This window comes from Globicephala melas, chromosome 3 (genome assembly GCF_963455315.2).
Source record: "Globicephala melas chromosome 3, mGloMel1.2, whole genome shotgun sequence".
Lineage (NCBI taxonomy): Eukaryota > Metazoa > Chordata > Mammalia > Artiodactyla > Delphinidae > Globicephala > Globicephala melas.
This window is the reverse complement of record NC_083316.1, coordinates 34,446,161-34,461,315: the sequence shown is the minus strand read 5'-3', so window position 1 is coordinate 34,461,315 and position 15,155 is coordinate 34,446,161. Positions and strand designations below refer to the sequence as shown.

Sequence of the window (15,155 nt, the reverse complement as noted above, 5' to 3'; positions counted from 1 at the left end):
GAAAAGCCAGGTGCACAACCAAAAATTAGTAAAAGTGAGAGAATGTAATTGCCAAGGTGTTGAAAATTTCTTTCTGATGAGAAGCCACCGTAATGAAAAGAAACTGCCCTAGCAGCATCAGTTAAGGTGGACTCTCATGTGAGATTTTTGAAGTATGAAGGAAATCACATTTCTTTTTTGTTCAGGTTAGATGTTACCATTTCTGATAGCTCTTCCAAAGTTAGGTTCCTCGTTCCATAAAATAAGCATTTCACACTTCTTTCTGCCATTCCTGTTTCTAGTTACACGAAATTCTTTCACAGGTACCATCTTTCCACATTCCTCCATAGAACACATCCTTCCCTGACTCCAGGCCTTTGCCCTGGCCATTCTGGCTGCCTGGAATGCCCTGCCCGTCCTTCGTTCTGTGGCTCATTTTCTGCCTTCTCACCGAAGCTTTTCCTCTGTTGTAGCATTTATTACTTTGTTATATTGTGGTTAGCTGTTCGCCTGTCTCCTCCAGTAGGACTGAGCAAGAACCTCGTGGGACCTTGTCCTATTCATCTCTGTATCCCCAGTACAGGCACACGATGCCTTGCACATAATAGGTGCTCACTGAATGATGTTTGAGTCACTTAGCCAGAAGGTTAAAATATAAGCGTCACTTTGCAGGCTTAGAAACGTTCTGTTCATTCTAGTTGATTGCCATTATCCTGCCGTAGTCTATAAGAAAGTAAAAAATGCCTTATGTTCAGTGGTTCTTCCTGACGGCTTTATAGTTGAGGTCTTTGTTGGGCCTTGCTTTGAGAGGCTTGATAATCTGCCACCAGGTGTTCTGTAATTCCCTTCCTTATTTGGGTGACTAGGTTCCTCTGATTTCTCTAGGATCACTAACTCATGGTGTGCCTTTTAATGCTGGCTGGAATAGATAGTGTCTGATTCAATAGGCTTTTATTGCTCAACTAAAGGAGAACAAGCCATATGGTAGTTAACTAGCTTTGCAAAAGATGATAAATTAGTGGCAAATAAACTGGCCTTGTAAATGCAACAGCCTGGTTAGTCAGGAGAGAACTGGCATAGCATATACACAAGTGCAGAGGAGTGCTGAAGGTATGCTAAGTGGCATGGAATTAAAATCATGTGTTGCCTTTAACAAAGTACACCCAGTAAAAGGGGATTGATCTAGGGCTCAATAATCCAGAATAATTAGAAAGATACTATAGGTTAATGTGTGTACTTTGAGGTCTTTGTTGTGGACCATCCAGCAACTGATGTAGACTTATAACATGTAAGGGCTAGAAAGAATATTAGACGCCACTTAAATTTCAACTTTCACATTTTAGAGATGAAATGGCCTTAAGTGGTTCTCATAAGAACACAGTACAAGAAGATATTAGACCTAAAACCCAGAATCTACATCTTTTGACCCCAAATGCAGTTCTCTATATCATACTCTGTTATCTTTTTTTTTTTTTTTTTTGCGGTACACGGGCCTCTCACTGTTGTGGCCTCTCCCGTTGTGGAGCACAGTCTCCGGACGCGCAGGCTCAGCGGCCGTGGCTCACGGGCCCAGACGCTCCGCGGCATGTGGGATCTTCCTGGACCGGGGCACGAACCCTTGTCCCCTGCATCAGCAGGCGGACTCTCAACCACTGCGCCACCAGGGAAGCCCTGTTATCTCATTTTTTAAGGATAGCAGAAGTCAGTGAAATACATGGCCTTAGAATCATGCGGACAAAAATCCTTCTCTTACAAACTACTGACATCGTAAATTGCTCTCTTCTATCAATCACAGCCACCTTTTCTTTAATGGAAGAAGGTAAATTCTGTCTAAAAGATCAGTATGCTTTTTTTTTTAACATCTTTATTGGAGTATAGTTGCTTTACAATGGTGTGTTAGTTTCTGCTTTATAACAAAGTGATTCAGCTATACATATATCCCCATATCTCCTCCCTCTGTGTTCCCGTCCCACCCTCCCTATCCCCCCCCTCTAGGTGGTCACAAAGCACCGAGCTGATCTCCCTGTGCTATGTGGCTGCTTCCCATTAGCTATCTGTTTTACACTTGGTAGTGTATATATGTCCATGCCACTCTCTCACTTCGTCCCAGCTTACCCTTCCCCCTCCCCGTATCCTCAAGTCCATTCTCTATGTCTGCGTCTTTATTCCCATCTTGCCCCTAGGTTCTTTATGACCTTTTTTTTTTTTTTTTAGATTCCATATATATGTGTTAGCATACGATATTTGTTTTTCTCTTTCTGACTTACTTCACTCTGTATGACAGACTCTAGGTCCATCCACCTAACTGCAAATAACTCAATTTCATTTCTTTTTATGGTTGAGTAATATTCCATTGTATATATGTGCCACATCTTTTTTATCCATTCGTCTGTCGATGGACACTTAGGTTGCTTCCATGTCCTGACTACTGTAAATAGAGCTGCAATGAACATTGTGGTCCATGTCTCTTTTTGAATTATGGTTTTCTCAGGGTATATGCCCAGTAGTGGGATTGCTGGGTTGTATGGTAGTTCTAGTTTTAGTTTTTTAAGGGACCTCCATACTGTTCTCCATAGTGGCTGTTTCAATTTACATTCCCACCAATAGTGCTGGAGGATTCCCTTTTCTCCACACCCTTTCCAGCATTTATTATTTGTAAACTTTTTGATGATGGCCATTCTGACTGGTGTGAGGTGATACCTCATTGTAGTTTTGATTTGCATTTCTCTTATGATTAGTGATGTTGAGCATCCTTTCATGTGTTTGTTGGCAATCTGTATATCTTCTTTGGAGAAATGTCTACTTAGGTCTTCTGCCCAGTTTTGGATTGGGTTGTTTGTTTTTTTGATATTGAGCTGCATAGCATGTTAGCTCAGTTGGTTAGAGCGTGGTGCTAATGATGCCAAGGTCGTGGGTTCGATCCCCAGCATGCTTCTTTTAATTGTCATTCCTAACTTTTCAAATATGGCGTTGAGTTTTGGGGATGAGCTACGTATTCTCAGAAGACATTTTAGATTCGGGACCTTGATCAGCTTTATCCACTGTAGGTTTCAGTGATTGCTGTGAATGATAACTTTAGAGTTAGGACTGGTTTCCTAGTGATGACTAGAGGCTGAAATTCAATTTGTTGGAAAAAACTGAAAACTGAAGCCAAATCAGGCCTCTGTACCCGACACCAAATTAACTTTTGGAGACAGAGTTTTGGGTAAAGTAGAAATGAATAGCTTTATTGCTTTGCCAGGCAAAGGGGGCCACAGTGGGCTGATGTCCTCAAACCATGTGTCCCCAGCTGGGGGGGTATTGAGAAGTTTTGTAGTAATGGTTCAAAGAGGGCATGATCAGCTTGTGGACATTCTTCTGATTGGTTGGTGGTGAGGTAAGTGGGATTCAGCATTCTCAACCTTCTGGTTCCAACTGGTCTGGGGTCTACATGCTTGTGAGCAGCATATCATTAATTTCTCCCCTTTAGTGGGGGTTTTAGTATCTGCCAAACAGCTCAAAAATACTGTTATGGATATCCCTTGATGGGGAACCAGGACCCCGCCCCAAGGCTGCATTATTGTCTCTCTTGACTGTTCCTCCCTTGTCTCTGCATCCCCTCCCTTCCCTAATTGTCAACTGTTTGAACCTGCCTTTTGGAATGCAGGGAAGGTCCTGGAGGCTGAAACCTATTTCCTGTAATCAAGAAATGGGGAACACTGAAAGACTTTTGCGCCCAGGAGCCCCACAGGTCCTGCTCGGTATCAAAACAAGTGATGCCAACTGTAAAACTGATTGTGTGTCTCTGCCAGTTGTCCTAAGGGAAGAGTCATTTGATCTTAATGCTAAAATCACAGTTGAGAATGTGATGAATATGTTTGAATGTCTTTAGGACTTAAAGGTCTAGTTTTAGAAATTGAGCTACAGAGAGAGGAAAGAAAGTATTTTGTTTTGATGTTTGTTTATTTTTGCATCTTATGCCTACTTTATTACACTAAATCAGGGAAAACGAACATGGCATTTTAATTTTCTTAATGAAATAAATAGGATTCAACTTTGCTTACTGCTTCCTAGAAATGAAAACATACTGAGAACATTTAGAAGATTAAATGACAAATAAAACTCTCATTCAAAGTGGCACATGCTAAACGATTTTAAATTTAGGAATTGAGCCATTCACAAACTGAATTCGAGTCACAGTCCCTGCTGGGTTAAGCAACTATTATCTGTGTTCTGGAAATGTTAGAGTTTAACCCAAGTCTTCTTTGCAGTTTGTGTGTTAAGTACTGTGTTCTTGAATTATAAAAAGCTCCAAGGATGATTAACAGCCCCCAACTGAAGGAAACAGTCTTAGAAAGTAACCTTTTAAAGTTTTAGCATCTCTAATAGGCAGTTTTTCTGTGGCTGTAAAACCCAACACAAACGTTTTTCTCTCCTTGTTTCTCCATAACTCTCTTCATTAAAAAATGTTCCTAGTTAATTCTATTAATTATATCATGTCTTGCTGTTTTTCTTGGATTATGTGTTAATGGTGTAATTTTTTTCTTACTATTATAGATAAGGCTGGTGCTTTGAATGAATGCGTTAGAAGTATTTTAATTCCTTTGGGTAGATGTACTCATTTTAATTACTTCTTTGGATTTGCTACAGTCTTAATAAGATTTTCTTTTAGAAAAAGATAGGACAAATAAAATTGGATATTTATAATACTGCCTGCATGTTATTAAATCACATACTTAGTGAAGGTTGGCATTTTTTGGTTAAATAAAAAATGAGAAGACAGAATGCCATCATGGACTAGACCGCATGTCGTATTAGTGTCAGTGGAAATGAAAATAATACCATTAACTGCTTTTGAATTTGTTTAAAAACACTTCTTCCATTCTACATAAACTATTGGGATAATCCATGAAGTGAGTAATACTTTTTTTAAATCCGTATGTCCTATTTTGCTGCTAGGCACAGTTTTAGTAAATTAGGTTATTTTAGGTAAAGCTTTTCTTCTAATGAGTTCAAACTGCTTCATCCATTTTCCTTCTCATCCCATGTTTTTAAATGAGACATTGTAGGGAGGAAGAACTGCTTTTGTTTTGTAATGAGGAACATGAGGTGGAAGGTGATTATCATCAACTCTGAGGTTGGACAAGTGGAGAAAGGAAGAGTCTTTTGTTGTTCTCTGGGTATCTCTGTCACATTATAGTTTTTTTGCTGGTGGTTAACTAAACCCTTTTATTTCCTAGAAAATGTTACTAGGCCAGGTATTATTTTACAATATTAACTTTGATCCGTGCTTAATTTCATTCACTTAATTGGCTCATTTTATTTTCCTAATCAGTAGAGGCCATTTTCTATCTTCATTATATCAACTATTCTTTCTGGCCTTGTGTCATTCTCCAATTTGATAAGTGTACTGTTTAATTTTTATACATTTTGTTCCAGAGATGATGTAAAGTAGCTTATAAGACACAGAAAATATACAAGATAACATCAATTAAAAGTAGGGGGCTTCCCTGGTGGCGCAGTGGGTGAGAATCTGCCTGCCAATGCAGGGGACACGGGTTTGATCCCTGGTCCGGGAAGATTCTCACATTGCCATGGAGCAGCTAAGCCCGTGCGCCACAGCTACTAAGCCTGCACTCTAGAGCCCGTGCTCTGCAGCAGGAGAAGCCATGACAATGAGAAGCCCGCACACCACTCGCTGCAACTAGCGAATGTCCGCACACAGAACAAGGACCCAACACAGCCCCCCCCCAAAAAACAACAAACAAATAAATAAATTAATTTAAAAAAAAAAGTAGGGCTCTACGAAGAAAGAAAAGCAATGGTTGTGCTTTAAAATGGAGCTAGGACTAGATGAAAAATTATACTGTAATGGCAAACAAAAGATGTCAAATAAAAATTACTCATTTAGGGTCTTCCCTGGTGGCACAGTGGTTAAGAATCCACCTGCCGGTGCAGGGGACATGGATTTGAGCCCTGGTCCAGGAAGATCCCACATGCCATGGAACAGCTATGCCCATGCGCCACAACTACTGAAGCCCGCACACCTAGGGTCTGTGCTCTGCAACAAGAGAAGCCACTGCAGTGAGAATCCCATACACCGCAATGAAGAGTAGCCCCCGCTCTCCGCAACTAGAGGAAGCCCACGCGCCAGCAAAAGACCCAACACAGACAAAAAGAAATAAATAAAATAAATAAATTAAAAAAATTTACTCATTTATATAGTTGATAGTACATATAATTTTTTAATTTAATTTTTATTTTATATTGTAGTATAGTTGATTTACAGTGTTGTGTTAGTTTAAGATGTATAGCAAAGTGATTCAGTTGTACATATACATATATCCATTCTTTTTCAGATTCTTTTCCCATGTAGGTAACTACAGTATACTGAGTAGAGTTCCCTGTGCTATACAGTAGGTCCTTGTTGGTTATCTATTTTATATATAGTAGTGTGTATATGTTAATCCCAAACTCCTAATTTATCCCTCCCTCCCACCATAGTACATATAATTTAAAGGAAACTAATAATTAAGTGAAGTACAACTATTCTTGCTATTAAAACTAGACAGAATTTTATCTTAGGCAGTGTTTTAATTGCAAGAAAGAGCTCTTTATAACTATGGTATAAAGATACAGGTTTTCTCTAAGAGCATACTCTTCTTGGAGCATTAAAAGAGTGGTTGGGCTCCTAAATCATTGTTTTTTTACCCAAACTTTTGCTAAATACTTGGAGATCATGAGCCTGAGATTGTCTTCTCTGACACAGATGGGAATATATCTGTTCAGAATTGCCTGTTGCACCCAGACCCTTGCCCCTTAACCATAATGAACTCAGGATGTGTTCCCTGTCTTCATTTAAGGCCTTGATAAAGACATTGAACAGGATAGGACCAAAGACATCAAAGCACTAGCACAGGGGTTCTTTTCTAGTCTGGGGTCTCCCTGAGGCCAGAGGGTAGAAATGGGCCATGGTTATGGACAAATCCCCTGTCATCTTAAGAGGGACTTTACAGGTCAGGAAACATTTTTGTGTGAGGAGATATTGTAGCTTTCATCAGATTCTTAAAGAAGTACATGTGGGCTTCCCTGGTGGCGCAGTGGTTGAGTCCACCTGCCAATGCAGGGGACGCAGGTTCGTGCCCCGGTCCGGGAAGATCCCACATGCCGCGGAGCGGCTGGGCCCGTGAGCCATGGCTGCTGAGCCTGCGCGCCCGGAGCCTGTGCTCTGCAACTGGTGAGGCCACAACAGTGAGAGGCCCGCGCACCAAAAAAAAAAAAAAAAAAAAAAGAAGTACATGTTTCCCCCAAAGTTAAAAACCTCAGCATCAGAGACCTCTAAGACTTTGTCAAGCCATCAAGTACTTCTGTGGTTCTTCTGTTATCTACCTATCTGTACATCAGAATGGGTTCCCTGTTTTCTTCTCTGTTGTATCTAGTAGGTGCTTAATTAATATTTGTTGATTTAAAGTGAATGAAACCAAGTCACATTTTCCCAGTATGTCTATAAAACTCTAACTTGAGGGAGTTGGTCAGGTGCTTTGTGAAATCTTACCCTGTGCTTTTCTCTTGGCCCACCAATGAACTAGCTAGATCTGCAAGTTAATGAAGTTCATTTGTCAGGGTTTGGTGTGGGGAAAGACTTGTATTGGTGTCTAGCAGTATTCTTTTCTCTGCTTATGACCTTATAGGCCATTTGTTCAATAATCCTTTTTGGCGGGGGGCGGTGACTGCACCACACGGCATGTGGGACCTTAGTTCCCCAACCAGGGATCAGACCCGTGCCCCCTGCAGTGGAAGTGCAGAGTCTTAACCACTGGACCGCCAGCGAAGTCCCAATAATCCATTTTAAGACACTGGTGTGAATCAAGCCCCAGTTTGAAAAGGAGTATATTTGTGTATTTGCCTCTCTCCATCTGCTGACATCTGTACCATTTTTTACTTGACTGTAATTCTGTGGCCATATTTTCAGGCTCTTTAAGAATCCAGGGATATAATTTTTGTGGGTACAGCCTAGAATTAATTTGGAGAATCTAGGTATCTCTTCTTGGAATTCAGTTCTTCCTTAGCCGTATTATTTCTGCCCTTTTCTTCTCCCTGATGATGAAGTCAGGAGTAAACGGGAATTGAACTGCTGTGCTTTATTCTGTCCTCTCTCTCTAGCAGTCATGATGACCATGTCTGAACTCCCCATCAGCAACAACAACAAAATCACCCCAGAAACCACTCTTTCATCATCTTCAGTATTTGCACAGGACTGATCTCATTACAGTTTTGTACCCTTTGACCTACCTGTTAAAGTTTCACGTGACGTCCATTTGTCCTAGGTCATGTGTGTCTCTCTTTTGTATGAGCTCTTTTTTTTTTTAATTGAGGTATAGTTGATTTACAATGTTGTGCTGATTTCTGCTGTACAGCAAAGTGACTCAGTTATACACATTTATACATTCTTTTTTTATATTCTTTTTCCATTATGGTTTATCCCAGGGGATTGGATCTAGTTCCGTGTGCTTTACAGTAGGACCTTGTTGTAATAGTTTGCATCTAAATGTAATAGTTTGCATCTATAGTACTAACCCCAAACTCCCAGTCCATCCCTCTCCCTCTCCCCCTCTCTTGGCAACCAGAAGTCTGTTCTCTATGTCTGTGAGTCTGTTTCTGTTTTGTAGATAGCCCTTTTAAAATATGAGGAAACACATGGCTATCCATGTTGTTATATTCTTTCTGTATATACCATTCTCTCATCGTCAAGATGATCCGTTTTCATACTGTCAGAATGGGGGTTTTGAGAGCCTCACATCCCTTGTGAATCCATCTGTCATTTAGAGTTTCTGACCACTTGATCCTGATCCTTATTTTTTTCTCTCAACTTTTCGAAATCTGCTTTCCTTCAAAGAACAGGATACATTTCTATGTATGCCCGGGATTCAGTTCCTGGTCTATTACAAATTCCAGTTTTACATTGTTACTTTCCCTCAGGGTTTCCATCATTTCTACTTTACCAAGCAGTTTATCCTTATTGGTTAGAAGTCCTGAATCATGGTTTCTCTCACTGTTTCATTCTGAAAACTAGAACTTGTCAGAAGGCAATGTAGAATTTATCAGCAGAATATGATGAACAGAAGATGTTCAAATAATTGGCATCTCCCATGATATCACCGTCTTACATCACTATCTTGTTTCTGAGTTAGTTTTGTCATTTCTGTTAAAGATAAGCCATCTACATCTTTAGTTTGGTGAGCACTCTGATTATATGGCCATTAGTGTGATATTCTTTCTCCTTTTAAAGTCACTTTAAATATATTTTACCACATCTCATCATAGGTCAGTGGCTTCCCAGGCATGTGCCTACTTTCTTGACATAGCTTGTTCTTTTGTCAGCTTATTTCCACTGGACATTGGAGAATGTCCATTAGCATGAGATCCAATCTGCAAGGTTTCAATGACTATGCAATTGTAGTTACAATCGTTTATAAGGTTGAAAATTCATTAATAGCCACTAATCTTTTCAGTCTTTGTGCTTTTCTATACGGACATCTAAGACCCTATGTATTTGACCCAGGCCTTTTTAGCTTTCATGCCATTTTCTCCTATATTTTTGTACTAGTCAAATTACCCCTTAGCATGAAGCTTAAGAAGATGTACACCTTCTTGCTCCTTTGGATATTTTGGGAGGGATGCCCTGCATGCTGACCCCCCCTTTTGCTCCACATTTCCTCTTTCTCTTCCCCATTTTTCTGGGTTAAATTAGTATCCAGAGCACCTCTGCATCTAGCTTGTAACTTTTTCTTTATTGCTCATTGCTTCCCTCTTCCATTTTTCTAGTCTTCCAAGGCTTTTTTTTTTTTTTTTTTTTTTTTTGCTAATTTGGGATTACCTAGTGTTATAAGATTCTAGCCAATATTGCTGTTATTGTCTGCTTTGAAAATTTCTGGACAAACGAAGAATATTCATCCTAAGGCTTTTTGAAGATTAAAATGACTCAGGAAAAGTATCTACAGTGTGATTCCTCCCCTTCCTCGCACCACAGGCCTCACTTTGTATTACACAGCGAGGTTTGCAGGTGTGCAGCTCTTTCCACTAACAACCTTCAGGGCTGGGCCCATTTTTGTGGCTATACCTGACTGAGGTTGTCAGTAAAATAAAATAAAAAAATAAGAAGGTTATTGCCTTGTTCCTCTGTTACCTTACCTGAGATATAATGTTCGCCAAGTAAAAACAAAAACACTTGTCACCTGAGGATGAATTCTTATCCTTCTCCGAACTTTAAAGTACAACTTTTCAGAATTATAAAGTAGGAAGGGTGCAGGGTAGAGAAAGCAACCTTTTAAAACAAAGTTCAAATCAATAATAATTAACATTTCCTAGCCTCTATTTTCCTGCTAATAACCAAAGACAAGTACTAGTTAGAGAAGCCTCAAGTGTCTGGATTTCTGGACGTACCAGATGGTGCTGCATAAGGACTATGCATCGTGCCAGGGAGAAGCCTGGGTTGCTCTTAGCTACCACCTCTCCTACATCTTGACCTTGTCCAAGGACACTTAAACATGCCCAGTGCTTTGCACTGAGGCTTTTTCTTTGTTCTTTATTCTCTATCTTACCCACTTCTGATTTCAGGAGGTACATTTCTGCCATGCTTAGTGAGTGCTCTTGTGAGCTTTTATTTTTACTTCTTCCTTAAGGAACTTGTTCTATTCATCTTTTTCTTTTCAGATTTCCTTTGACTCTCATGTTACTGCCTGATCTCACCAGATCCCCCCTCTCCCCCACTACATTGACTCTTTCTCACTGTTATTTCTCAAGATCACCCAAAACCAGTATAGAAGCCTTCAATTTCTTCAATAGCTAGCATTAAGGTAGTTCTGCCTCTTCAGTTTTTTTTAATTTTTTTATTTTATTTTTTGTAAAATTTTTTCACAGATTGTCTGAAAACATATGTTTTCTTCTTTTGGTTTGTACTTCAAATATTTTCTTCCTCTGCAATTAACTCTGCTAACCAGCTCTGAGAAAGCTTTGATTTTTGTATAGAAATTTTCAATACTGTTGAGTGTTGATATTGTGTTGACAAATACTGCCCATGCATTTTTGACAATATGAAAATCATTCATATTAGGATGACAAAGCCTGAAACTGATTATGTTTAACCAGATTCTTACTTTTCATCAGAGTTGTTTTAGCAGGACACATTCTTCCACTCCATTTGTTGTGAAAGTCATGATGTAATTGCCCTTGGTAAAGAAACTTGGTCTTAATTTGGTGGTTTTTGTCAAAACTCTCTTTGGTGGAACCAGAAGAAAATCGCTATTGGTTACCATCAACAGTTTTGGTTTAAGTGAAAAGGGTTACTTTTTTTTCTTTTCCGATATGTTTCTCGCTCCTGCTGAAGAAGGGTAGATGTAGGGAGACCAATTAGGAAGCTGATGCAATAATTCAAGCAAGAGACAGGAGGGCCTGAACTTTTGAAATAGCATTAGGTATGGAGAATAATTTGCATTATCTTCAAAAATGTAAACTAGAAGTGTTTCCATAACTTATTTCATAATGTTGTAAGTGCTTTTAGAGTTTAGAAATCACAGTTTTTCTTAAGTCTCTATTTTCTTTTTAACATGTCCTTTTGGTACATGGCTAACTAAGCAATTTATCACATCCTCCACTTTTGTATTTCCTAGTTTTGGAAACTATCTACTTAATGTCTATTTCAGCTTTTAAAAAAATTTTATAGGTTTTTCACCTCTTGATTATAAAAGTAAAATTAAACAAAAATAGCTTGGCACTGTCACCTAGGGATAAAAATGATTAACATTTCAGTATTAATTTCCTATGTGTTTTTCCTCTTAATTTTTTGTAGATATAGAAATAATTGAGCCAAAGAGCATATCTGTAAATATTTATATAGAATCTTGCATTTTTATGAAGCGTTATGTTATGAGATGTCATTAAATACTATGAGAGCCATAATACTGATTTATCCTGTGGATGCACCATATATATTTTACCATTATTCTATTGTTGATCCTTCAGGTTGTTTCCAACTCATTGTTATTTTAACAAATGCCGTGGCCAATATTTTCATGAATAGTCATTCTTCACATATATCCTCAGGATAAATTTTTAAAGTCAAGAACTTCTTTGAAGGCTTGAATCGAATAAGTGTAAAGATGTGAATGAACCCTAATGGCTGAAATTTCCAACTAGTTGAAGAGGTAGAAGTAGTGCTTAGCTGCTCTGCATTTCCTGTGTCCACCTCCTGTTTACCTGGTCACCACCTTGGATGCATTGGGCTAGAAAAGAATCAATAGGCAGGAGGCCTAGTAACCTGATGAATAAGTAAGAAAGTGAAGGCTATGCTCTTGATATATCAGAGCATAGAGAAGTTTGGAGGAGAAGATATGGAGTACAGTGATGGGGAGTCCCCTTGCCTTCTGACTCATTCTCATATGAGTATAGATGGACATCTCTACCCACTATTTCAACTTGGATGCCCACATGTTTATTGACTCTTCTTTGGAGTTTCTGTTTTAGTTTTGTTAAGATCCTTCTGTTTATCAGAGAAGATAGCTTTTATCCATTATGTCCTATTCTTCTTCAGCTATTTAGAAGTAGTGCACAATAATGAAAATGACTCTTGTTAATCCCTGTTATTCTTTCATTATGGAGGGAGTGTGATGTGGGCATACATGGTAGAATAGCAGAAAGGAAGGGGGGTGCTTAACCTCAAAAACTTCTGGAGAGTTCAGTTACTAGTTTAAGGAGACAGTATAATACAACTCTCCTTGTACAAGTCAGTTCGTTTGCAGATAGTTCTTTGCTTTGGGTATGACATCTATTAAGCTGAGCACTCTCAGTCTTCAAGACGATATTTTTCTTGGCACCAGAAAGATAATTTTGTTTTTAATTTAAAAAAGTATTTTTAATTAATTAATTTGGCTGCATTGGGTCTTAGTTGCGGCACATGGGCTTCTCTCTAGTTGTGTCATTTGGGTTCCACAGAGCATGGGCTCAGTAGTTATGGCACACGGGCTTACTTGCCCCACGGCATGTTGGGATCTTAGTTCCCCGAATAGAGATTGAACCTGCATCCCCTGCATTGGAAAGCAGATTCTTTTTTTTTTTTTTTTGCGGTACGCGGGCCTCTCACTGTTGTGGCCTCTCCCGTTGTGGAGCACAGGCTCCAGACACGCAGGCTCAGCTGCCATGGCTCACAGGCCCAGCCGCTCCGCGGCATGTGGGATCTTCCCGGACTGGGACACGAACCCATGGCGCCTGCATCGGCAGGCGGACTCTCAACCACTGCGCCACCAGGGAAGCCCTGGAAAGCAGATTCTTAACCACTGGACCACCAGGGAAGTCCCCAGAAATATAATTTTTTGATCTCAACGATGTTGACTGTAGTTTTTCTTGATCCTTGTTATTCTGAGGTGTTTTTTTTTATGTTGATGTAAAAAAATGATTTATCTTCTTTAAAAATGAATTCTAAAATAGCAGACTAACTTGGGGCATTCAGTATTGCTATAAAATTCCCTTTTGCTCTGTGAATAACTTTAATTCTGATTTTTAGAATTTCCAGTTATTAGTTAATAATTCCTTTTTCAAATTTCCATATTGAAGTTAATGATCAATCTTAAAGTAAAATTATTTCAGCAATTGCAGTTCTATCACGATCCTAGGAAGCTAATTACAGAAATAAATAAAAATGGTTACAAACAGCATTTGTATCTATATTTAAAAAGCAATTGACCAAGCAGATGTTGTTACAGATTTTTGTCTTTGATATGATAAATTTCCCATTAATTTTGAAAATCTGGGTTTAAGGGATGTGCTTTCAGATTTTGCACAGTTGAGCTGCAATTTGTGGAAGTTCAAGCAGCTGTACTGACAAACCATTTGACAAATTTGTAACTGAGGCTGTTTTAAGCAAAGTTTTAGAGCTTTATGTTTTGTATTTTATGTTCAGCCACATGTATTTGAATTTCTTCTATTTTTGTGGATCTAGAAGTTTGTATGTTTGCATATGTATTTATTCTTTCTCTCTCTCTGATTTATATGTATATTTGTGCATGCATGTGTGTGTGTATATGTATACTTACATTGTACATCCAGCCTAAGTTGGTTGTAAGGATGCATATACTTCATCTTTTTTTAATAAAAAATATTCAGTTTAAGCTCTCACTATATAATTAATTTTTTTTTTCTTTTTGCCTAGGTTGAAGAAATTGTGGATATTGGATCATTTGCCCCAGAAGACATTCATATTCCTAAGATTTATGTACATCGCCTTATAAAGGGAGAAAAATATGAGAAAAGAATTGAGGTAATTGACTTAGCTTGTCTGTCAGTATTTATGGATCTGACTGTCAGAGATGTGTCCCTGGGGCTATTCTAGATGATAAGGAATTAGAGCTGAACAGGAAGTCTTGCTCTGAATCTTAATAGGAGCTTCTCATGTGTCTATCTTGAGGGGACATGATTGTCTATGTAATTGTCCAGTTCAACAGTTCCTTGTGTATATCATCAAATTACATGCTTCTCTAGGCTGTGTCTTCTAGGCTTTTGTAACTGTCCTAATTTATGATGCATAGTTTCGGCTGGCTGTCCTAATGGGTAGAGGAGGATAATCAGGTATTTGGTGGCTTTACCCCTGCTGGACCCTTAGTGTTTGAGTGTTCAGAACTGTCTATCTATCTTGAAGTCTTTGCACATTATAGAGTCCAGACAGAACATCATTTCCCATGAGTGTTGGGCTCTGGGCAGCTGGTGGGTATGAGATCATGGCAAGGAGTGGGTACCGGGAGCATTGGAGGTACTCTAAGGCTACTGAGAGCATGAAGACCAGCTGGACCAGAATTGATATCAAGATTCAGAAGTGTCTAGGGATCGGCAACAGAATAGACACGCAGTAAGAGATACCGTGGATTCAGAGATACCCTCTACCCGCGGACATCAAACAGAAAGGCATTCTGCAATCTAAAACTAATGTCAGGGGCCAGGGATCAAAAATGGGACATTTGCAAACAGAAACCAGAGTCTGTATCAAGGAGATTTAGTAACGGAAATAGTTTTCTGGCTGGTTTCTGGATATTTCTATGATTCAGTTATAGAAAACCAGTCTAGACTCTGCATGTGGAAATAGGCAGTTGGCAATAGGCAGCAATACCTGGTAAACACATTCTCACAGCCCTGCAAAAATGAAGTCCCAA

The 15,155-nt window shown here is 39.1% G+C and overlaps 1 protein-coding gene across 1 annotated transcript in view; it reads left to right on the top strand.

Moving 5' to 3' along the window:
* Positions 1 to 15,155, top strand: part of OXCT1 (3-oxoacid CoA-transferase 1) — a 147,072-nt gene that overhangs the window by 57,126 nt on the left and 74,791 nt on the right. The window contains exon 8 of the mRNA XM_030882026.2: positions 14,162 to 14,269. Within this exon, the coding sequence (XP_030737886.1) occupies positions 14,162 to 14,269 (108 nt within the window). The remainder of the gene's footprint in view (positions 1 to 14,161; positions 14,270 to 15,155) is intronic.